The following is a 26,836-nucleotide window of genomic DNA, read 5'->3' on the forward strand; positions in this document are numbered from 1 at the left end:
TGCGCTACCTCGCTAAAGCGGGAGACAGCGACTAAGTATGATAGATAAATAAAAAAATAATATATATATATATATATATATATATATATATAAGTTTTTATCGAGGATGTAAGGCATGTGTACGTGTAGGAAGAGAGGAAAGTGATTGGTTCTCAGTGAATGTAGGTTTGCGGCAGGGGTGTGTGATGTCTCCATGGTTGTTTAATTTGTTTATGGATGGGGTTGTTAGGGAGGTAAATGCAAGAGTTTTGGAAAGAGGGGCAAGTATGAAGTCTGTTGGGGATGAGAGAGCTTGGGAAGTGAGTCAGTTGTTGTTCGCTGATGATACAGCGCTGGTGGCTGATTCATGTGAGAAACTGCAGAAGCTGGTGACTGAGTTTGGTAAAGTGTGTGGAAGAAGAAAGTTAAGAGTAAATGTGAATAAGAGCAAGGTTATTAGGTACAGTAGGGTTGAGGGTCAAGTCAATTGGGAGGTGAGTTTGAATGGAGAAAAACTGGAGGAAGTGAAGTGTTTTAGATATCTGGGAGTGGATCTGGCAGCGGATGGAACCATGGAAGCGGAAGTGGATCATAGGGTGGGGGAGGGGGCAAAAATTCTGGGGGCCTTGAAGAATGTGTGGAAGTCGAGAACATTATCTCGGAAAGCAAAAATGGGTATGTTTGAAGGAATAGTGGTTCCAACAATGTTGTATGGTTGCGAGGCGTGGGCTATGGATAGAGTTGTGCGCAGGAGGATGGATGTGCTGGAAATGAGATGTTTGAGGACAATGTGTGGTGTGAGGTGGTTTGATCGAGTGAGTAACATAAGGGTAAGAGAGATGTGTGGAAATAAAAAGAGCGTGGTTGAGAGAACAGAAGAGGGTGTTTTGAAGTGGGTTGGGCACATGGAGAGAATGAGTGAGGAAAGATTGACCAAGAGGACATATGTGTCGGAGGTGGAGGGAACGAGGAGAAGTGGGAGACCAAATTGGAGGTGGAAAGATGGAGTGAAAAAGATTTTGTGTGATCGGGGCCTGAACATGCAGCAGGGTGAAAGGAGGGCAAGGAATAGAGTGAATTGGAGCGATGTGGTATACCGGGGTTGACGTGCTGTCAGTGGATTGAATCAAGGCATGTGAAGCGTCTGGGGTAAACCATGGAAAGCTGTGTAGGTATGTATATTTGTGTGTGTGGACGTATGTATATACATGTGTATGGGGGTGGGTTGGGCCATTTCTTTCGTCTGTTTCCTTGCGCTACCTCGCAAACGCGGGAGACAGCGACAAAGTATATAAAAAAAAAAAAAATATATATATATATTATCCCTGGGGATAGGGGTGAAAGAATACTTCCCACGCATTCCTCACGTGTCGTAGAAGGCAACTAGAAGGGACGGGAGCGGGGGGCCAGAAATCCTCCTCTCCTTGTATTGTAACTTTCTAAAAATGGGAAACAGGAGGAGTCACGCGGGGAGTGCTCATCCTCCTCGCAGACTCAGATTGGGGTGTCTAAATGTGTGTGGACGTAACCAAGATGTGAAAAAAGGAGAGATAGGTAGTATGTTTGAGGAAAGGAACCTGGATGTTTTGGCTCTGAGTGAAACGAAGCTCAAGGGTAAAGGGGAAGAGTGGTTTGGGAATGTCTTGGGAGTAAAGTCAGGGGTTAGTGAGAGGACAAGAGCAAGGGAAGGAGTAGCAGTACTCCTGAAACAGGAGTTGTGGGAGTATGTGATAGAGTGTAAGAAAGTAAATTCTCGATTAATATGGGTAAAACTGAAAGTTGATGGAGAGAGATGGATGATTATTGGTGCATATGCACCTGGGCATGAGAAGAAAGATCATGAGAGGCAAGTGATTTGGGAGCAGCTGAATGAGTGTGTTAGTGGTTTTGATGCACGAGACCGGGTTATAGTGATGGGTGATTTGAATGCAAAGGTGAGTAATGTGGCAGTTAAGGGAATAATTGGTATACATGGGGTGTTCAGTGTTGTAAATGGAAATGGTGAAGAGCTTGTAGATTTATGTGCTGAAAAAGGACTGGTGATTGGGAATACCTGGTTTAAAAAGCGAGATATACATAAGTATACGTATGTAAGTAGGAGAGATGGCCAGAGAGCGTTATTGGATTACGTGTTAATTGACAGGCGCGTGAAAGACAGACTTTTGGATGTTAATGTGCTGAGAGGTGCAACTGGAGGGATGTCTGATCATTATCTTGTGGAGGCTAAGGTGAAGATTTGTTTGGGTTTTCAGAAAAGAAGAGTGAATGTTGGGGTGAAGAGGGTGGTGAGAGTAAGTGAGCTTGGGAAGGAGACTTGTGTGAGGAAGTACCAGGAGAGACTGAGTACAGAATGGAAAAAGGTGAGAACAATGGAAGTAAGGGGAGTGGGGAAGGAATGGGATGTATTTAGGGAATCAGTGATGGAATGCGCAAAAGATGTTTGTGGCATGAGAAGCGTGGGAGGTGGGTTGATTAGAAAGGGTAGTGAGTGGTGGGATGAAGAAGTAAGATTATTAGTGAAAGAGAAGAGAGAGGCATTTGGACAATTTTCGCAGGGAAAAAATGCAATTGAGTGGGAGATGTATAAAAGAAAGAGACAGGAGGTCAAGAGAAAGGTGCAAGAGGTGAAAAAGAGGGCAAATGAGAGTTGGGGTGAGAGAGTATCATTAAATTTTAGGGAGAATAAAAAGATGTTCTGGAAGAAGGTAAATAAAGTGCGTAAGACAAGGGAGCAAATGGGAACTTCAGTGAAGGGCGCTAATGGGGAGGTGATAACAAGTAGTGGTGATGTGAGAAGGAGATGGAGTGAGTATTTTGAAGTTTTGTTGAATGTGTTTGATGATAAGAGTGGCAGATATAGGGTGTTTTGGTCGAGGTGGTGTGCAAAGTGAGAAGGTTAGGGAAAATGATTTGGTAAACAGAGAAGAGGTAGTAAAAGCTTTGTGGAAGATGAAAGCCGGCAAGGCAGCAGGTTTGGATGGTATTGCAGTGGAATCTATTAAAAAAAGGGGTGACTGTATTGTTGACTGGTTGATAAGGTTATTTAATGTATGTATGACTCATGGTGAGGTGCCTGAGGATTGGCAGAATGCGTGCATAGTGCCATTGTACAAAGGCAAAGGGGATAAGAGTGAGTGCTCAAATTACAGAGGTATAAGTTTGTTGAGTATTCCTGGTAAATCATATGGGAAGGCATTGATTGAGAGGGTGAAGGCATGTACAGAGCATCAGATTGGGGAAGAGCAGTGTGGTTTCAGAAGTGGTAGAGGATGTGTGGATCAGGTGTTTGCTTTGAAGAGTGTATGTGAGAAATACTTAGAAAAGCAAATGGATTTGTATGTAGCATTTATGGATCTGGAGAAGGCATATGATAGAGTTGATAGAGATACTCTGTGGAAGGTATTAAGAATATATGGTGTGGGAGGAAAGTTGTTAGAAGCAGTGAAAAGTTTTTATCGAGGATGTAAGGCATGTGTACGTGTAGGAAGAGAGGAAAGTGATTGGTTCTCAGTGAATGTAGGTTTGCGGCAGGGGTGTGTGATGTCTCCATGGTTGTTTAATTTGTTTATGGATGGGGTTGTTAGGGAGGTAAATGCAAGAGTTTTGGAAAGAGGGGCAAGTATGAAGTCTGTTGTGGATGAGAGAGCTTGGGAAGTGAGTCAGTTGTTGTTTGCTGATGATATAAGGCTGGTGGCTGATTCATGTGAGAAACTGCAGAAGCTGGTGACTGAATTTGGTAAAGTGTGTGAAAGAAGAAAGTTAAGAGTAAATGTGAATAAGAGCAAGGTTATTATGTACAGTAGGGTTGAGGGTCAAGTCAATTGGGAGGTAAGTTTGAATGGAGAAAAACTGGAGGAAGTAAAGTGTTTTAGATATCTGGGAGTGGATCTGGCAGCAGATGGAACCATGGAAGCGGAAGTGAATCATAGGGTGGGGGAGGGGGCGAAAATCCTGGGAGCCTTGAAGAATGTGTGGAAGTCAAGAACATTATCTCGGAAAGCAAAAGTGGGTATGTTTGAAGGAATAGTGGTTCCAACAATTTTGTATGGTTGCGAGGCGTGGGCTATGGATAGAGTTGTGCGCAGGAGGGTGGATGTGCTGGAAATGAGATGTTTGAGGACAATGTGTGGTGTGAGGTGGTTTGATCGCGTAAGTAATGTAAGGGTAAGAGAGATGTGTGGAAATAAAAAGAGCGTGGTTGAGAGAGCAGAAGAGGGTGTTTTGAAATGGTTTGGGCACATGGAGAGAATGAGTGAGGAAAGATTGACCAAGAGGATATATGTGTCGGAGGTGGAGGGAACGAGGAGAAGTGGGAGACCAAATTGGAGGTGGAAAGATGGAGTGAAAAAGATTTTGTGTGATCGGGGCCTGAACATGCAGGAGGGTGAAAGACGGGCAAGGAATACAGTGAATTGGAGCGATGTGGTATACCGGGGTTGACGTGCCGTCAGTGGATTGAATCAGGGCATGTGAAGCGTCTGGGGTAAACCATGGAAAGTTGTGTGGGGCCTGGATGTGGAAAGGGAGCTGTGGTTTCGGGCATTATTGCACGACAGCTAGAGACTGAGTGTGAACGAATGGGGCCTTTGTTGTCTTTTCCTAGCGCTACCTCGCACACATGAGGGGGGAGGGGGATGGTATTCCATGTGTGGCGGGGTGACAATGGGAATGAATAAAGGCAGACAGCGTGAATTGTGTGCATGGGTATATATGTATGTGTCTGTGTGTGTATTTATATGTGTACATTGAGATGTATAGGTATGTGTATTTGCGTGTGTGGACGTGTATGTATATACATGTGTATGGGGGTGGGTTGGGCCATTTCTTTCGTCTGTTTCCTTGCGCTACCTCGCAAACGCGGGAGACAGCGACAAAGCAAATAAATAACCTCTCTCTTCCCCTTTTATAACTTACTCGATCAAACCACCTCACACCAAATGTTTCATTTCCAACACATCCATCCTCCTCTGCAAAGCCTTATGTATAGCCCAAACCTTGCACACATTAGGATTGATGGGAATACTATACCTTCAAACACCCATTTTTGCCCTTCCATATAATGATCCCTCTTTCCATACATTCTTCAGCACTCCCAAAAACTTCATTCCCTCACTCACCCTATGACTCACTTCTGCTTCCACATTTCCATCTGCTGCCATATCCACTCCAAGGTATCTAAAACACTTCACTTCCTTACATTTTTTCCACTCAAAACTCACACTAACTAACCTGTCCCTCAACCCAGCTATACCTAATAATCTAGCCTTTATTCACATTTACTCTCAATTTCCTTCTTTCACACATTCTACCTAACTCAGTCACTAACTTAAGTAGTTTCTCAGTTGAACCTGCCACCAGTGGTGCAATCAGCAAACACCAACTGACTCATTTCTCAGGCCCTCTCATCCCCAACACACTACATACTCACCCTTCTCTCTAAAACTCTCAAATTTCACCCCCCCCAATCCATAAGCAAATTAAACAACCAAGGTGACACCACACACCCCTGCTGCAAACCAACCCTCATTTGGAACCATCCACTCTTCTCACTTTCCTAATCACACACATACCTTACACACTTATTAAAAACTCTGCTTCTCGCAGCTTTCCTCCAACAAAATGTATTCTTAAGACCTTCCAGAAGGCCTCTATTTATCATACCATATGCTTTCTCCAAATACATACATCCATATGCAAATCCATCTGTTTCTCTATTTCTCATACACATTCTTTAAAGCAAACACCTAATCCACACATTCTCTACCACTTCTGAAACTGTACCACTTCTCCCAAAATATGATGCTCTATACATGTCTTCATTCTCAATCAATATCCTTTCCAAAAGAGGGAACAGAGCGAGGAGCCAAGAGAGGATTTTCCCTCTATGGAACTGTCATCTTGACGCTACTTCCCTCACGCAGGAAATGGCAAGTACATATGAACTTACTTTTTTCTTCATGCATATTCACCATTTCCCATGTTAGCAAGATACATACAAGGTTGAGGGACAAGTTAATTGAGAAGTAAGTTTGAATGTAGTAATGTAAAATGAAGTGATGAAGTGAAGTGTTTTACATATCTGGGAGTGGACTTAGTAGCAAATGGAACCATGGAAGTGAAAGTGAATCACAGGGTGAGGGATGAGGGGAAGGTTCTGGGAGTGATGAAGAATGTCTGGAACGAGAGAACGTTATCTGAGCGAGCAAATTTGAGTATGTTTGAAGGAATAGTACTTTCAAAAATGTTGCATGGCTGCAAGGTATGGCCTACAGACAGGGTTATACAGAGGAGGGTGGATGTGTTGGAAATGAAATGTTTGAGGACAATATGTGGTGTGATGTGGTTTGATCACTAAGATGAAAGTGTAGGAGAGATGTGTGGAAATAAAAAGAGTGTGGTTGAGAGAGCAAAAGAGGGTGTATTGAAATGGTTTGAACATATGGAGAGAATGAGTGAGGAGAGACTGACAAAGAGGATATATGTGTCAGAGGTGGAGGGAACAAGAAGAGGAAGAGTATATTGGATGTGGAAGGATGGAGTGAAAAAGATTTTGAGTAAATGAGGCCTGAACATAAGGAGAGAGGCATGCAAGGAATAGAGTGAACTGGAATGATGTAGTATACCGGGGTCGACATGCTGTTAGCAGACAGAACCAGGGCATGTGAAACATCTGGGGTAAACCATGGAAGGGTCTGTGGGGCCTGGATGTGGACAGGGTGCTGTGGTTTCAGTGCATTACATATGACAGCCAGAGACTGGGTGTGAATGAATGTGGCCTTTTTTGTCTGTTTTCCTAGTGCTACCACGCTGAAGCAGGGGAAAGTGATGCTGTTTCCTGTGGGGTGGGGTGGCATCAGGAATGAATGAGGGCAAGCAAGTATGAATATGTACATGTGTTTATATGCATATGTCTGTGTATGTGTATGTATATGTCTGTATATGTGTACATATTGATATGTGAAAGGGTGAAAGGCATGCAAGGAACAGAGTGAATTGGAAAGATGTGGTATACTGGGGTTGACATGCTGTCAATGGATTCAACCAGGGCATGTGAAGCGTCTGGGGTAAACTATGGAAAGTTTTGTGGGGCCTGGATGTGGAAAGGGAGCTGTGGTTTTGGTGCATTATACATGACAGCTAGAGACTGAGTGTGAATGAATGTGGCCTTTGTTGTCTTTTCCTAGTGCTACCTCGCACACATGCGGGGGGAGGGGTTGTCATTTCATGTGTGGCGGGTTGGCGACGGGAATGAATAAGGGCAGACAGTATGAATTATGTACATGTGTATATTTGTATATGTCTGTGTGTGTATATATATGTATACGTTGAGATGTATAGGTATGTATATGTGCGTGTGTGGATGTGTATGTATATACATGTGTATGTGGGTGGGTTGGGCCAGTCTTTCGTCTGTTTCCTTGAGCTACCTCGCTAATGCAAGAGACAGCAACAAAGTATAATAAATAAATGATGCAGGAAACAGCGATCAGGTATAATATATAATTTTTTTTTTTTTGTCTCCCACGTTTGCGAGGTAGCGCAAGGAAACAGACGAAAGAAATGGCCCAACCCACCTCCATACACATGTATATACATACACGTCCACACATGCAAATATACATACCTACACAGCTTTCCATGGTTTACCCCAGACGCTTCACATGCCCTGATTCAATCCACTGACAGCACATCAACCCCGGTATACCGCATCGATCCAATTCACTCTATTCCTTGCCCTCCTTTCACCCTCCTGCATGTTCAGGCCCCGATCACACAAAATCTTTTTCACTCCATCTTTCCACCTCCAATTTGGTCTCCCACTTCTCCTCGTTCCCTCCACCTCCGACACATATATCCTCTTGGTCAATCTTTCCTAACTCATTCTCTCCATGTGCCCAAACCATTTCAAAACTCCCTCTTCTACTCTCTCAACCACGCTCTTTTTATTTCCACACATCTCTCTTACCCTTACGTCACTTACTCGATCAAACCACCTCATACCACACATTGTCCTCAAACATCTCATTTCCAGCACATCCACCCTCCTCCGCACAACTCTATCCATAGCCCACGCCTCGCAACCATACAAAATTGTTGGCACCACTATTCCTTCAAACATACCCATTTTTGCTTTCCGAGATAATGTTCTCGACTTCAACACATTCTTCAAGGCTCCCAGGATTTTCGCCCCCTCCCCCACCCTATGATTCACTTCCGCTTCCATGGTTCCATCCGCTGCCAGATCCACTCCCAGATATCTAAAACACTTTAATTCCTCCAGTTTTTCTCCTATCAAACTTACCTCCCAATTGACTTGACCCTCAACCCTACTGTACCTAATAACCTTGCTCTTACTCACATTTACTCTTAACTTTCTTCTTTCACACACTTTACCAAACTCAGTCACCAGCTTCTGCAGTTTCTCACATGAATCAGCCACCAGCGCTCTATCATCAGCGAACGACAACTGACTCACTTCCCAAGCTCTCTCATCCACAACAGACTTCATACTTGCCCCTCTTTCCAAAACTTTTGCATTCACCTCCCTAACAACCCCATCCATAAACAAATTAAACAACCATGGAGACATCACACACCCCTGCCGCAAACCTACATTCACTGAGAACCAATCACTTTCCTCTCTTCCTACACGTACACATGCCTTACACCCTCGATAAAAACTTTTCACTGCTTCTAACAACTTGCCTCCCACACCATATATTCTTAATATCTTCCACAGAGCATCTCTATCAACTTTATCATATGCCTTCTCCAGATCCATAAATGCTACATACAAATCCACTTGCTTTTCTTAGTATTTCTCACATACATTCTTCAAAGCAAACACCTGATCCACACATCCTCTACCACTTCTGAAACCACACTGCTCTTCCCCAATCTGATGCTCTGTACATGCCTTCACCCTCTCAATCAATACCCTCCCATATAATTTACCAGGAATACTCAACAAACTTATACCTCTGAAATTTGAGCACTCACTCTTATCCCCTTTGCCTTTGTACAATGGCACTATGCACGCATTCCGCCAATCCTCAGGCACCTCACCATGAGTCACACATACATTAAATAACCTTACCAACCAGTCAATAATACAGTCACCCCCTTTTTTAATAAATTCCACTGCAATACCATCCAAACCTGCTGCCTTGCTGGCTTTCATCTTCAGCAAAGCTTTTACTACCTCTTCTCTGTTTACCAAATCATTTTCCCTAACCCTCTCACTTTGCACACCACCTCGACCAAAACACCCTATATCTGCCACTCTATCATCAAACACATTCAACAAAACTTCAAAATACTCACTCCATCTCTTTCTCACATCACCACTACTTGTTATCACCTCCCCATTTGCGCCCTTCACTGAAGTTACCATTTGCTCCCTTGTCTTACGCACTTTATTTACCTCCTTCCAGAACATCTTTTTATTCTCCCTAAAATTTAATGATACTCTCTCACCACAACTCTCATTTGCCCTCTTTTTCACCTCTTGCACCTTTCTCTTGACCTCCTGTCTCTTTCTTTTATACATCTCCCACTCAATTGCATTTTTTCCCTGCAAAAATCATCCAAATGCCTCTCTCTTCTCTTTCACTAATAATCTTACTTCTTCATCCCACCACTCACTACCCTTTCTAATCAACCCACCTCCCACTCTTCTCATGCCACAAGCATCTTTTGCGCAATCCATCATTGATTCCCTAAATACATCCCATTCCTTCCCCACTCCCCTTACTTCCATTGTTCTCACCTTTTCCCATTCTGTACTCAGTCTCTCCTGGTACTTCCTCACACAAGTCTCCTTCCCAAGCTCACTTACTCTCACCACCCTCTTCACCCCAACATTCACTCTTCTTTTCTGAAAACCCATACAAATCTTCACCTTAGCCTCCACAAGATAATGATCAGACATCCCTCCAGTTGCACCACTCAGCACATTAACATCCAAAAGTCTCTCTTTCGCGCGCCTGTCAATTAACACGTAATCCAATAACGCTCTCTGGCCATCTCTCCTACTTACATACATATACTTATGTTTTTTTTTTTTTTTTTTTTTTGCTTTGTCGCTGTCTCCCGCGTTTGCGAGGTAGCGCAAGGTAACAGACGAAAGAAATGGCCCAACCCACCCCCATACACATGTATATACATACGTCCGCACACGCAAAATATACATACCTACACAGCTTTCCATGGTTTACCCCAGACGCTTCACATGCCCCGATTCAATCCACTGACAGCACGTCAACCCCGGTATACCACATCGCTCCAATTCACTCTATTCCTTGCCCTCCTTTCACCCTCCTGCATGTTCAGGCCCCGATCACACAAAATCTTTTTCATTCCATCTTTCCACCTCCAATTTGGTCTCCCTCTTCTCCTCATTCCCTCCACCTCCGACACATATATCCTCTTGGTCAATCTTTCCTCACTCATTCTCTCCATGTGCCCAAACCATTTCAAAACACCCTCTTCTGCTCTCTCAACCATGCTCTTTTTATTTCCACACATCTCTCTTACCCTTACGTTACTTACTCGATCAAACCACCTCACACCACACATTGTCCTCAAACATCTCATTTCCAGCACATCCATCCTCCTGCGCACAACTCTATCCATAGCCCACGCCTCGCAACCATACAACATTGTTGGAACCACTATTCCTTCAAACATACTCATTTTTGCTTTCCGAGATAATGTTCTCGACTTCCACACATTCTTCAAGGCTCCCAGAATTTTCGCCCCCTCCCCCACCCTATGATCCACTTCCGCTTCCATGGTTCCATCCGCTGCCAGATCCACTCCCAGATATCTAAAACACTTCACTTCCTCCAGTTTTTCTCCATTCAAACTCACCTCCCAATTGACTTGACCCTCAACCCTACTGTACCTAATAACCTTGCTCTTATTCACATTTACTCTTAACTTTCTTCTTTCACACACTTTACCAAACTCAGTCACCAGCTTCTGCAGTTTCTCACATGAATCAGCCACCAGCGCTGTATCATCAGCGAACAACAACTGACTCACTTCCCAAGCTCTCTCATCCCCAACAGACTTCATACTTGCCCCTCTTTCCAAAACTCTTGCATTCACCTCCCTAACAACCCCATCCATAAACAAATTAAACAACCATGGAGACATCACACACCCCTGCCGCAAACCTACATTCACTGAGAACCAATCACTTTCCTCTCTTCCTACACGTACACATGCCTTACATCCTCGATAAAAACTTTTCAATGCTTCTAACAACTTTCCTCCCACACCATATATTCTTAATACCTTCCACAGAGCATCTCTATCAACTCTATCATATGCCTTCTCCAGATCCATAAATGCTACATACAAATCCATTTGCTTTTCTAAGTATTTCTCACATACATTCTTCAAAGCAAACACCTGATCCACACATCCTCTACCACTTCTGAAACCGCACTGCTCTTCCCCAATCTGATGCTCTGTACATGCTTTCACCCTCTCAATCAATACCCTCACATATAATTTACCAGGAATACTCAACAAACTTACACCTCTGTAATTTGAGCACTCACTCTTATCCCCTTTGACTTTGTACAATGGCACCATGCACGCATTCCGCCAATCCTCAGGCACCTCACCGTGAGTCATACATACATTAAATAACCTTACCAACCAGTCAACAATACAGTCACCCCCTTTTTTAATAAATTCCACTGCAATACCATCCAAACCTGCTGCCTTGCCGGCTTTCATCTTCCGCAAAGCTTTTACTACCTCTTCTCTGTTTACAAAATCATTTTCCCTAACCCTCTCACTTTGCACACCACCTCGACCAAAACACCCTATATCTGCCACTCTATCATCAAACACATTCAACAAACCTTCAAAATACTCACTCCATCTCCTTCTCACATCACCACTACTTGTTATCACCTCCCCATTTGCGCCCTTCACTGACGTTCCCATTTGCTCCCTTGTCTTACGCACTTTATTTACCTCCTTCCAGAACATCTTTTTATTCTCCCTAAAATTCAATGATACTCTCTCACCCCAACTCTCATTTGCCCTTTTTTTCACCTCTTGCACCTTTCTCTTGACCTCCTGTCTCTTTCTTTTATACGTCTCCCACTCAACTGCATTTTTTCCCTGCAAAAATCGTCCAAATGCCTCTCTCTTCTCTTTCACTAATACTCTTACTTCTTCATCCCACCACTCACTGCCCTTTCTAATCAACCCACCTCCCACTCTTCTCATGCCACAAGCATCTTTTGCACAATCCATCACTGATTCCCTAAATACATCCCATTTCTCCCCCACTCCCCTTACTTCCATTGTTCTTGTTATGTATATCTCGCATTTTAAACCAGGTATTCCCAATCACCAGTCCTTTTTCAGCACATAAATCTACAAGCTCTTCACCATTTCCATTTACAACACTGAACACCCCATGTATACCAATTCTTCCGTCAACTGCCACATTACTCGCCTTTGTGTTCAAATCACCCATCACTATAACCCGGTCTCGTGCATCAAAACCACTAACACACTCATTCAGCTGCTCCCAAAACACTTGCCTCTCATGATCTTTCTTCTCATGCCCAGGTGCATATGCACCAATAATCACCCATCTCTCTCCATCAACTTTCAGTTTTACCCATATTAATCGAGAATTCACTTTCTTACATTCTATCACATACTCCCACAACTCCTGTTTCAGGAGTACTGCTACTCCTTCCCTTGCTCTCGTCCTCTCACTAACCCCTGACTTTACTCCCAAGACATTCCCAAACCACTCTTCCCCTTTACCCTTGAGCTTCGTTTCACTCAGAGCCAAAACATCCAGGTTCCTTTCCTCAAACATACTACCTATCTCTCCTTTTTTCACACCTTGGTTACATCCACACATTTAGACACCCCAGTCTGAGCCTTCGAGGAGGATGAGCACTCCCCACGTGACTCCTTCTTCTGTTTCCCATTTTAGAAAGTTAAAAAATACAAGGAGGGGAGGATTTCTGGCCCCCCGCTCCCGTCCCCTCTAGTCGCCTTCTACGACACACAAGGAATATATAATATATATATATAAATAATATATATATGCACAATAAATATAAATAAATAATATACATATGCACAATACACAACTGCTCCTCCCATCTTACGAAGGTACCATCAGGAACCGTAAAATGGCCTCATTTGCAATATCCAGTTTCTGCCTATAATCATATACATCCAAACAACATATAAACTTCAAGAATTCAAGATTTCCAAAACAATGTCTATTCATATTTTTCATTTTGATTTCATATATGAACCCTTATAATTATAATTACAATTCACCAATTATTCCAATTCTATCAACATGACAACCCAACCAAAACATCAAAAATAAAGGTTACTTTCTTCTATCCATAAAAAACAAAAAATTCTTACCAGTTTTTCAGCTGATGCAATGGTGCAAATCACGGTGCCAATGGTGATCATGATCACAGAGATGTACTTTATAACACTGTAGCGCCGTCCAAGCACAATAATGGCCATGATCATATTGGCAATGAGACCACCCTGTTGAGCATAATTATTAGTCATTCTGCATGTGGACAGCTAACACATTATTCCTATCCTATATAATCAAAAACAAATTAATTGCTTTTTATACCCGGTAGTGACCAACATGGGCAAACTAAATATTCCTAATTCATGACCATCTCAAATGAAAAGGTAAGAGTCTAAGTAAAAAAAAAGATGTAGGGAAAATGATTTGGTAAACAGAGAAGAGGTAGTAAAAGCTTTGCGGAAGATGAAAGCCGGCAAGGCAGCAGGTTTGGATGGTATTGCAGTGGAATCTATTAAAAAAGGGGGTGACTGTATTGTTGACTGGTTGGTAAGGTTATCAATGTATGTATGACTCATGGTGAGGTGCCTAAGGATTGGCGGAATGCGTGCATAGTGCCATTGGACAAAGGCAAAGGGGATAAGAGTGAGTGCTCAAATTACAGAGGTATAAGTTTGAGGAGTATTCCTGGTAAATTATATGGGAGGGTATTGATTGAGAGGGTGAAGGCATGTACAGAGCATCAGATTGGGGAAGAGCAGTGTGGTTTCAGAAGTGGTAGAGGATGTGTGGATCAGGTGTTTGGATCTGGAGAAGGCATATGATAGAGTTGATAGAGATGCTCTGTGGAAGGTATTAAGAATATATGGTGTGGGAGGCAAGTTGTTAGAAGCAGTGAAAAGTTTTTATCGCGGATGTAAGGCATGTGTACGTGTAGGAAGAGAGGAAAGTGATTGGTTCTCAGTGAATGTAGGTTTGTGGCAGGGGTGTGTGATGTCTCCATGATTGTTTAATTTGTTTATGGATGGGGTTGTTAGGGAGGTGAATGCAAGAGTTTTGGAAACAGGGGCAAGTATGAAGTCTGTTGTGGATGAGAGAGCTTGGGAAGTGAGTCAGTTGTTGTTCGCTGATGATACAGCGCTGGTGGCTGATTCATGTGAGAAACTGCAGAAGCTGGTGACTGAGTTTGGTAAAGTGTGTGAAAGAAGAAAGTTAAGAGTAAATGTGAATAAGAGCAAGGTTATTAGGTACAGTACGGTTGCGGGTCAAGTCAAATGGGAGGTAAGTTTGAATGGAGAAAAACTGGAGAAAGTAATGTGTTTTAGATATCTGGGAGTGGATCTGGCAGCGGATGGAACCATGGAAGCGGAAGTGAATCATAGGGTGGGGGAGGGGGCGAAAATCCTGGGAGCCTTGAAGAATGTGTGGAAGTCGAGAACATTATCTCGGAAAGCAAAAATGGGTATGTTTGAAGGAATAGTGGTTCCAACAATGTTGTATGGTTGCGAGGCATGGGCTATGGATAGAGTTGTGCGCAGGAGGGTGGATGTGCTGGAAATGAGATGTTTGAGGACAATGTGTGGTGTGAGGTGGTTTGATTGAGTAAGTAATGTAAGGGTAAGAGAGATGTGTGGAAATAAAAAGAGCGTGGTTGGGAGAGCAGAAGAGGGTGTTTTGAAATGGTTTGGACACATGGAGAGAATGAGTGAGGAAAGATTGACCAAGAGGATATATGTGTCGGAGGTGGAGGGAACGAGGAGAAGTGGGAGACCAAATTGGAGGTGAAAAGATGGAGTGAAAAAGATTTTGAGTGATCGGGGCCTGAACATGCAGAAGGGTGAAAGGCGGGCAAGGAATAGAGTGAATTGGATCGATGTGGTATACCGGGGTTGACGTGCTGTCAATGGATGGAATCAGGGCATGTGAAGCATCTGGGGTAAACCATGGAAAGTTGTGTGGGGCCTGGATGTGGAAAGGGAGCTGTGGTTTCGGGCATTATTGCGTGACAGCTGGAGACTTAGTGTGAACGAATGGGGCCTTTGTTGTCTTTTCCTAGTGCTACCTCGCACACATGAGGGGGGAGGGGGATGGTATTCCATATGTGGCGAGGTGGCGATGGGAATGAATAGGGGCAGGCAGTGTGAATTGTGTGCATGGGTATATATGTATGTGTCTGTGTGTGTATATATATGTGTACAGTGAGATGTACAGGTATGTATATTTGCATGTGTGGGCGTGTGTGTGTGTACATTGTGTATACGGGTGGGTTGTGCCATTTCTTTCGTCTGTTTCCTTGCGCTACCTCGCAAACGCGGGAGACAGCGACAAAGCAAAATATATATATATATATATATATATATATATATTTTTTTTTTTTTTTTTTTTTTTTTTTTTTTATACCTCGTCGCTGTCTCACGCGTTTGCGAGGTAGCGCAAGGAAACAGACGAAAGAAATGGCCCAACCCCCCCATACACATGTACATACATACGTCCACACACGCAAATATACATACCTACACAGCTTTCCATGGTTTACCCCGGACGCTTCACATGCCTTGATTCAATCCACTGACAGCACGTCAACCCCTGTATACCACATCGCTCCAATTCACTCTATTCCTTGCCCTCCTTTCACCCTCCTGCATGTTCAGGCCCCGATCACACAAAATCCTTTTCACTCCATCTTTCCACCTCCAATTTGGTCTCCCTCTTCTCCTCGTTCCCTCCACCTCCGACACATATATCCTCTTGGTCAATCTTTCCTCACTCATTCTCTCCATGTGCCCAAACCACTTCAAAACACCCTCTTCTGCTCTCTCAACCACGCTCTTTTTATTTCCACACATCTCTCTTACCCTTACGTTACTTACTCGATCAAACCACCTCACACCACACATTGTCCTCAAACATCTCATTTCCAGCACATCCATCCTCCTGCGCACAACTCTATCCATAGCCCACGCCTCGCAACCATACAACATTGTTGGAACCACTATTCCTTCAAACATACCCATTTTTGCTTTCCGGGATAATGTTCTCGACTTCCACACATTTTTCAAGGCTCCCAAAATTTTTGCCCCCTCCCCCACCCTATGATCCACTTCCGCTTCCATGGTTCCATCCGCTGACAGATCCACTCCCAGATATCTAAAACACTTCACTTCCTCCAGTTTTTCTCCATTCAAACTCACCTCCCAATTGACTTGACCCTCAACCCTACTGTACCTAATAACCTTGCTCTTATTCACATTTACTCTTAACTTTCTTCTTCCACACACTTTACCAAACTCCGTCACCAGCTTCTGCAGTTTCTCACATGAATCCGCCACCAGCGCTGTATCATCAGCGAACAACAACTGACTCACTTCCCAAGCTCTCTCATCCCCAACAGACTTCATACTTGCCCCTCTTTCCAAGACTCTTGCATTTACCTCCCTAACAACCCCATCCATAAACAAATTAAACAACCATGGAGACATCACACACCCCTGCCGCAAACCTACATTCACTGAGAACCAATCACTTTCCTCTCTTCCTACACGTACACATGCCTTACATCCTCGATAAAAACTTTTCACTGCTTCTAACAACTTTCCTCCCACACCATATATTCTTAATACCTTCCACAGAGCATCTCTATCAACTCTGTCATATGCCTTCTCCAGATCCATAAATGCTACATACAAATCCATTTGCCTTTCTAAGTATTTCTCACATACATATATATATTTTTTTTTTTTTTTTTTCATACTATTCGCTATTTCCCGCGATAGCGAGGTAGCGTTAAGAACAGAGGACTGGGCCTTTGAGGGAATATCCTCACCTGGACCTCTTCTCTGTTCCTTCTTTTGGAAAAAAAAAAAAAAAATATATATATATATATATATATATATATATATATATATATATATATATATATATATATATATATATATATATAACTATGGGCTATGGATAGAGTTGTGTGCAGGAGGGTGGATGTGCTGGAAATGAGATGTTTGAGGACAATATGTGGTGTGTGGTGGTTTGATCGAGTAAGTAATGTAAGGGTAAGAGAGATGTGTGGAAATAAAGAGAGCGTGGTTGAGAGAGCAGAAGAGGGTGTTTTGAAATGGTTTGGGCACATGGAGAGGATGAGTGAGGAAAGATTGACCAAGAGGATATATGTCGGAGGTGGAAAGATGGAGTGAAAAAGATTTTGAGTGATCGGGGCCTGAACATGCAGGAGGGTGAATGGCAGGCAAGTAATAGAGTGAATTGGATCGAGGTGGTATACTGGGGTTGACGTGCTGTCAATGGATTGAATCAGGGCATGTGAAGCATCTGGGGTAAACCATGGAAAGTTCTGTGGGGCCTGGATGTGGAAAGGGAGCTGTGGTTTTGGGCATTATTGCATGACAGCTAGAGACTGAGTGTGAACGAATGGGGCCTTTGTTGTCTTTTCCTAGCGCTACCTCACACACATGAGGGGGGAGGGGGATGTTATTCCATGTGGGGCGAGGTGGCGATGGGAATGAATAAAGGCAGACAGTGTGAATTGTGTGCATGTGTATATATATGTATGTGTCCATGTGTGTATATATATATGTGTACATTGAGATGTATGGGTATGTATATTTGCGTGTGTGGATGTGTATGTATATACATGTGTATGGTGGTGGGTTGGGCCATTTCTTTCGTCTGTTTCCTTGCGCTACCTCACAAATGCGGGAGACAGCGACAAAGCAAAATAAATTGAAATAAATATAAAATATATATATATATATATATATATATATATATATATATATATATATATATATATATATATATATATATATATATTTTATCCCTGGGGTTAGGGGTGAAAGAATACTTCCCACGTATTCCCTGCGTGTCGTAGAAGGCGACTAAAAGGGGAGGGAGCGAGGGGCTGGAAATCCTCTCCTTTTGGTTTTTTTTTTTTTATTATTATTATTTTCCAAAAGAAGGAACAGAGAAGGGGGCCACGTGAGGATATTCCCTCAAAGGCCCAGTCCTCTGTTCTTAACGCTACCTCGCTAACGCGGGATATGGCGAATAGTTTGAAAGAAAAAGAAAGAATATATATATATATATATATTTTTTTTTTTTCAAACTATTCGCCATTTCCCGCGTTAGCGAGGTAGCGTTAAGAACAGAGAACTGGGCCACTGAGGGAATATCCTCACCTGGCCCCCTTCTCTGTTCCTTCTTTTGGAAAATTAAAAAAAAAAATTATATATATATATATATATATTTTTTTTTTTTTTTTTTTTATACTTTGTCGCTGTCTCCCGCGTTTGCGAGGTAGCGCAAGGAAACAGACGAAAGAAATGGCCCAACCCCCCCCCCATACACATGTACATACACACGTCCACACACGCAAATATACATACCTACACAGCTTTCCATGGTTTACCCCAGACGCTTCACATGCCTTGCTTCAATCCACTGACAGCACGTCAACCCCTGTATACCACATGACTCCAATTCACTCTATTTCTTGCCCTCCTTTCACCCTCCTGCATGTTCAGGCCCCGATCACACAAAATCTTTTTCACTCCATCTTTCCACCTCCAATTTGGTCTCCCTCTTCTCCTCGTTCCCTCCACCTCCGACACATATATCCTCTTGGTCAATCTCTCCTCACTCATTCTCTCCATGTGCCCAAACCATTTCAAAACACCCTCTTCTGCTCTCTCAACCACGCTCTTTTTATTTCCACACATCTCTCTTACCCTTACGTTACTTACTCGATCAAACCACCTCACACCACACATTGTCCTCAAACATCTCATTTCCAGCACATCCATCCTCCTGCGCACATCTCTATCCATAGCCCACGCCTCGCAACCATACAACATTGTTGGAACCACTATTCCCTCAAACATACCCATTTTTGCTTTCCGAGATAGTGTTCTCGACTTCCACACATTTTTCAAGGCTCCCAAAATTTTCGCCCCCTCCCCCACCCTATGATCCACTTCCGCTTCCATGGTTCCATCCGCTGACAGATCCACTCCCAGATATCTAAAACACTTCACTTCCTCCAGTTTTTCTCCATTCAAACTCACCTCCCAATTGACTTGACCCTCACCCCTACTGTACCTAATAACCTTGCTCTTATTCACATTTACTCTCAACTTTCTTCTTCCACACACTTTACCATATATATATATATATATATATATATATATATATATATATATATATATATATATATATATATATATATATATCCCTGAGGATAGGGGAGAAAGAATACTTCCCACGTATTCCCTGCGTGTCGTAGAAGGCGACTAAAAAGGAAGGGAGCAGGGGGCTGGATATCCTCCCCTCTCTTTTTTTTTTTTTTTTTTTTTTTAAAGAAGGAACAGAGAAGAGGGCCAGGTGAGGATATTCCCTCAAAGGCCCAGTCCTCTGTTCTTAACGCTACCTCGCTATCGCGGGAAATGGCGAATAGTATGAAAAAAAAAATATATATATATATATATATATATATATATATATATATATATGTCATATGGTTGCAAGGCCTGGGCTATATATAGGATTGGACAGAGGAAGGTGGACGTGTTGGAAATGAAATGTTTGAGGACAATATGTGGTTTGAGGTGGTTTGATCGAGTGAGTAATGAAAGGGTAGGAGAGATGTATGGAAATACAAAGAGTGTGGTTGAGACAGCAGAAGAGGGTGTGTTGAAATGCTTTGGACACATGGAGAGAATGAGTGAGGAAAGACTGACAAAGAGGATATATGTGTCAGAGGTGGAAGAAACAAAGAGAAGCAGGAGACCAAACTGGAGGGGGAAGGATGGAGTGAAAAAGATTTTCAGCAATCAGGGCCTGAATATAGAGTAGGGTGAGAAGCATACAAGGAATAGAGTGAATTGGAACGACATGGTATACCAGGGTTGATGTGCTGTCAGTGGACTGAAACAGGGCATGTGAAGCATCTGGGGTAAACCATGGAAAGGTCTGTGAGGCCTGGGTGTGGATTAGGGAGCTGTGGTTTCAGTGCATTACACATAACAGATGGAGACTCAGTGTGAAAGAATGTGGCCTTTTTTGTCTGTTTTCCTGGAGCTAACTCGTTGAAGCAGGGGGTAGCAATGCTGTTTCCTGTGGGGCAGGGGAGTGCTAGGAACGGATGAAGGCAAGCAAGTATGAATATGTACATGTGTATATATGTATATGTCTGTGTGTGTGAATGTATATGTATGTATGTGTTGATGTGTATATGTATGTATGTGTGCGTATATGGGCGTTGTGTATATATATGTGTATATGAGAGGATAGGCCATTCTTCCTATATTTCCTAGCACAACTCGCTAATGCAGGAAACAGCAATTATGTATAACAAAATAAGTATAAATTGAATATGAAATATAATCCTAAGGCTCACACTGCGGAAGATCATATGGAGAGGCATGGAGATCTTAAAGCCAAATGCCAGGTTGTTCAGTAAGTTGACAATGAAGAACATTACCACAAGCACCATGTAGTCTCTGAAAGAGCAATTGCGAGGGATTTTTAGCATACCACTTAACATATGAGACAATATACATACATCAGACCAGCACTGACTGTTTCTAACTGATATGCGCAAATACAAATAATGTTGTCGGTAGAGTCTAGCAGAAATTATATGAGGCACTGTCAATTTCACCACAGATATTCACCTTACAAGTAATAAATATTTTGGTGCTATATATTTTGTAATAGTGTCTGTAACTAGAAAAATTTACAAAGACTTCTAACACCTTACCTAATGTACTCAAGACTGTAACATTTCTGACAGATAATAAAGGCTTCTGCTTTTAGACATTTAGGACCAACCCTACAGGTGATGGGAGAATCTGTAAAGATACTGAAAATATCAACTAAACAGAAGGGTGTAAAAAATTTTGACTGATGATGAATGCTTCTATGTAAAGTGTACAAACAACTTTCCAATCAAAATAATGCATTATGAAGATGTATGTTTAGTAATTCCACCATTGTTGCATTTCATGAAAAAAAAAAATGAATATATATATATATATATATATATATATATATATATATATATATTTCTTTTTCTTTTAAACTATTCGCCATTTCCCGCGTTAGCGAGGTAGCGCTAAGAACAGAGGACTGGGCCTTTTTTGGAATATCCTCAACTGGCCCCCTCTGTTCCTTCTTTTGGAAAATTTAAAAAAAAAAACGAGAGGGGAGGATTTCCAGCCCCCCGCTCCCTCCCCTTTTAGTCGCCTTCTACGACATGCAGGGAATACGTGGGAAGTATTCTTAATCCCCTATCCCCAGGGATAATATATATATATATATATATATATATATATATATATATATATATATATATATATATATATATTATCCCTGGGGATAGAGGAGAAAGAATACTTCCCACGTATTCCCTGCGTGTCGTAGAAGGCGACTAAAAGGGGAGGGAGCGGGTGGCTGGAAATCCTCCCCTCTCGTTTTTTTTTTTTTTCTTTTTTAATTTTCCAAAGGAAGGAACAGAGAGGGGGGCCAGGTGAGGATATTCCCTCTAAGGCCCAGTCCTCTGTTGATAACGCTACCTCGCTAATGCGGGAAATGGCGAATAGTACGAAAGAAAAAAAGATATATATATATATATATATATATATATATATATATATATATATATATATATATATATATATATATATAAGTATAAAAAAAAAAAAAAAAAAAATATATATATATATATATATATATATATATATATATATATATATATATATATATATGTGTACGTGTAGGAAGAGAGGAAAGTGATTGGTTCTCAGTGAACGTAGGTTTGCGGCAGGGGTGTGTGATGTCTCCATGGTTGTTTAATTTGTTTATGGATGGGGTTGTTAGGGAGGTAAATGCAAGAGTCCTGGAAAGAGGGGCAAGTATGAAGTCTGTTGGGGATGAGAGAGCTTGGGAAGTGAGTCAGTTGTTGTTCGCTGATGATACAGCACTGGTGGCTGATTCATGTGAGAAACTGCAGAAGCTGGTGACTGAGTTTGGTAAAGTGTGTGGAAGAAGAAAGTTAAGAGTAAATGGGAATAAGAGCAAGGTTATTAGGTACAGTAGGGGTGAGGGTCAAGTCAATTGGGAGGTGAGTTTGAATGGAGAAAAACTGGAGGAAGTGAAGTGTTTTAGATATCTGGGAGTGGATCTGTCAGCGGATGGAACCATGGAAGCGGAAGTGGATCATAGGGTGGGGGAGGGGGCGAAAATTTTGGGAGCCTTGAAAAATGTGTGGAAGTCGAGAACATTATCTCGGAAAGCAAAAATGGGTATGTTTGAAGGAATAGTGGTTCCAACAATGTTGTATGGTTGCGAGGCGTGGGCTATGGATAGAGATGTGCGCAGGAGGATGGATGTGCTGGAAATGAGATGTTTGAGGACAATGTGTGGTGTGAGGTGGTTTGATCGAGTAAGTAACGTAAGGGTAAGAGAGATGTGTGGAAATAAAAAGAGCGTGGTTGAGAGAGCAGAAGAGGGTGTTTTGAAATGGTTTGGGCACATGGAGAGAATGAGTGAGGAAAGATTGACCAAGAGGATATATGTGTCGGAGGTGGAGGGAACGAGGAGAAGAGGGAGACCAAATTGGAGGTGGAAAGATGGAGTGAAAAAGATTTTGTGTGATCGGGGCCTGAACATGCAGGAGGGTGAAAGGAGGGCAAGGAATAGAGTGAATTGGAGCCATGTGGTATACAGGGGTTGACGTGCTGTCAGTGGATTGAATCAAGGCATGTGAAGCGTCTGGGGTAAACCATGGAAAGCTGTGTAGGTATGTATATTTGCGTGTGTGGACGTGTGTATGTACATGTGTATGGGGGGGGGGTTGGGCCATTTCTTTCGTCTGTTTCCTTGCGCTACCTCGCAAACGCGGGAGACAGCGACAAAGTATAAAAAAAAAAAAAAAAAAAAAAAAAATATATATATATATTTTCTTTTTTTTTTGCCGCTGTCTCCCGCGTTTGCGAGGTAGCGCAAGGAAACAGACGAAAGAAATGGCCCAACCCACCCCCATACACATGTATATACATACATCCACACACGCAAATATACATACCTACACAGCTTTCCATGGTTTACCCCAGACGCTTCACATGCCTTGATTCAATCCACTGACAGCACGTCAACCCCGGTATACCACATCGCTCCAATTCATTCTATTCCTTGCCCTCCTTTCACCCTCCTGCATGTTCAGGCCCCGATCACACAAAATCTTTTTCACTCCATCTTTCCACCTCCAATTTGGTCTCCCTCTTCTCCTCGTTCCCTCCACCTCCGACACATATATCCTTTTGGTCAATCTTTCCTCACTCATTCTCTCCATGTGCCCAAACCATTTCAAAACACCCTCTTCTGCTCTCTCAACCACGCTCTTTTTATTTCCACACATCTCTCTTACCCTTACGTTACTTACTCGATCAAACCACCTCACACCACACATTGTCCTCAAATATCTCATTTCCAGCACATCCATCCTCCTGCGCACAACTCTATCCATAGCCCACGCCTCGCAACCATACAACATTGTTGGAACCACTATTCCTTCAAACATACCCATTTTTGCTTTCCGAGATAATGTTCTCGACTTCAACACATTCTTCAAGGCTCCCAGAATTTTCGCCCCCTCCCCCACCCTATGATCCACTTCCGCTTCCATGGTTCCATCCGCTGCCAGATCCACTCCCAGATATCTAAAACACTTCACTTCCTCCAGTTTTTCTCCATTCAAACTCACCTCCCAATTGACTTGACCCTCAACCCTACTGTACCTAATAACCTTGCTCTTATTCACATTTACTCTTAACTTTCTTCCTTCACACACTTTACCAAACTCAGTCACCAGCTTCTGCAGTTTCTCACATGAATCAGCCACCAGCGCTGTATCATCAGCGAACAACAACTGACTCACTTCCCAAGCTCTCTCATCCCCAACAGACTTCATACTTGCCCCTCTTTCCAAAACTCTTGCATTCACCTCCCTAACAACCCCATCCATAAACAAATTAAACAACCATGGAGACATCACACACCCCTGCCGCAAACCTAAATTCACAGACAACCAATCACTTTCCTCTCTTCCTACATGTACACATGCCTTACATCCTCGATAAAAACTTTTCACTGCTTCTAACAACTTTCCTCCCACACCATATATTCTTAATACCTTCCACAGAGCATCTCTATCAACTCTATCATATGCCTTCTCCAGATCCATAAATGCTACATACAAATCCATTTGCTTTTCTAAGTATTTCTCACATACATTCTTCAAAGCAAACACCTGATCCACACATCCTCTACCACTTCTGAAACCGCACTGCTCTTCCCCAATCTGATGCTCTGTACATGCCTTCACCCTCTCAATCAATACCCTCCCATATAATTTACCAGGAATACTCAACAAACTTTTTTTTTTTTTTTTTTTAAACTATCCGCCATTTCCCGCATCAGCGAGGTAGCGTTAAGAACAGAGGACTGGGCCAACAAACTTATACCTCTGTAATTTGAGCACTCACTCTTATCCCCTTTGCCTTTGTACAATGGCACTATGCACGCATTCCGCCAATCCTCAGGCACCTCACCATGAGTCATACATACATTAAATAACCTTACCAACCAGTCAACAATACAGTCACCCCCTTTTTTAATAAATTCCACTGCAATACCATCCAAACCCGCTGCCTTGCCAGCTTTCATCTTCCGCAAAGCTATTACTACCTCTTCTCTGTTTACCAAATCATTTTCCCTAACCCTCTCACTTTGCACACCACCTCGACCAAAACACCCTATATCTGCCACTCTATCATCAAACACATTCAACAAACCTTCAAAATACTCACTCCATCTCCTTCTCACATCACCACTACTTGTTATCACCTCCCCATCTGCGCCCTTCACTGAAGTTCCCATTTGCTCCCTTGTCTTACGCACTTTATATATATATATATATTTATATATATATATATATATATATATATATATATATATATATATATATATATATATATATATATATATTATTATATATATTATATATTATCCCTGGGGATGCGGGAGAAAGAATACTTCCCACGTATTCCCTGCGTGTTGTAGAAGGCGACTAAAAGGGGAGGGAGCGTGGGGCTGGAAATCCTCCCCTCTCGTTTTTTTAATTTTCCAAAAGAAGGTACAGAGAAGGGGGCCAGGTGAGGATATTCCCTCAAAGGCCCAGTCCTCTGTTCTTAAAGCTACCTTGCTAACGCAGGAAATGGTGAATAGTTTGAAAGAAAAGGTGGAAAGATGGAGTGACAAAGATTTTGAGTGATCGGGGCCTGAACATGCAGGAGGGTGAAAGGCGGGCAAGGAATAGAGTGAATTGGATCAATGTGGTATACCGGGGTTGACGTGCAGTCAGTGGATTGAATCAGGGCATGTGAAGCGTCTGGGGTATACCATGGAAATTTGTGTGGGGCCTGGATGTGGAAAGGGAGCTGTGGTTTCGGGCATTATTGCATGACAGCTAGAGACTGAGTGTGAACGAATGGGGCCTTTGTTGTCTTTTCCTAGCGCTACCTCGCACACATGAGGGAGGAGGGGGATGGTATTCCATGTGTGGCGAGGTGGCTATGGGAATGAATTAAGGCAGTGTGAATTGTGTGCATGGGTATATATGTATGTGTCTGTGTGTGTATATATATGTGTACATTGAGATGTATAGGTATGTATATTTGCGTGTGTGAACGTGTATGTATATACATGTGTATGGGGGTGGGTTGGGCCATTTCTTTCGTCCGTTTCCCTGCGCTACCTCGCAAATGCGGGAGACAGTGACAAAGCAAAATAAATATAAATAAAATAATTTTGCTTTGTCGCTGTATGTATGTATATGTTCATGTATAGGTGTTTATGATACATGTGTATGTGAGTGGTTGGGCCATTCTTTGTGTTTCCTTGCGTGATCTCGCTGACGCAGGAAGCAGCGACTAAGTAAATAAATAAGCTTAAAGTGTGGTTTCAGAAGTGGTAGAGGATGTGTGGATCAGGTGTTTGCTTTGAAAAATGTATGTGAAAAATACTTAGAAAAACACATGCAGCATTTATGGATCTGGAGAAGGTATATGATAGAGTTGATAGAGATGCTTTGTGGAAGGTATTAAGAGAAATATGACATGGGAGGTAAGTTGTTAGAAGCAATAAAAAGTTTTTATCAAGGATATAAGGCATGTGTACAAGTAGGAAGAGAGGAAAGTGATTGGTTCCCAGTGAATGTCGGTTTGCGGCAGGGGTGTGTGATATCTCTATGGTTGTTAAATTTGTTTATAGATGGGGTTGTTAGGGAGGTGAATGCAAGAGTTTTGGAGAGAGGGGCAAGTATGCAGTCTGTTGTGGATGAGAGGGCTTGGGGAGTGAGTCAGTTGTTGTTCGCTGATGATACAGCACTGGTGGCTGATTCAAGTGAGAAACTGCAGAAGTTGGTGACTGAGTTTAGTAAAGTGTGTGAATGAAGAAAGC

General features: G+C 42.5%; 1 protein-coding gene across 5 annotated transcripts in view; it reads right to left on the reverse strand.

Moving 5' to 3' along the window:
- The window catches only part of LOC139757296 (UDP-xylose and UDP-N-acetylglucosamine transporter-like), an 89,861-nt gene that overhangs the window by 47,153 nt on the left and 15,872 nt on the right, over positions 1 to 26,836 (reverse strand). For 3 of the 5 annotated variants that reach the window (XM_071677664.1, XM_071677665.1, XM_071677669.1), the window contains exons 4-6: positions 21,078 to 21,179; positions 20,715 to 20,817; positions 13,408 to 13,539 (exon numbers count right to left, since the gene is read on the reverse strand). In XM_071677664.1, coding sequence (XP_071533765.1) covers positions 13,408 to 13,539; positions 20,715 to 20,817; positions 21,078 to 21,179 — 337 coding nt within the window. The remainder of the gene's footprint in view (positions 1 to 13,407; positions 13,540 to 20,714; positions 20,818 to 21,077; positions 21,180 to 26,836) is intronic. The other 2 variants (XM_071677668.1, XM_071677666.1) reach the window with 2 other exon arrangements.

This window comes from Panulirus ornatus, chromosome 25, assembly GCF_036320965.1.
Source record: "Panulirus ornatus isolate Po-2019 chromosome 25, ASM3632096v1, whole genome shotgun sequence".
Classification (NCBI taxonomy): Eukaryota; Metazoa; Arthropoda; class Malacostraca; order Decapoda; family Palinuridae; genus Panulirus; species Panulirus ornatus.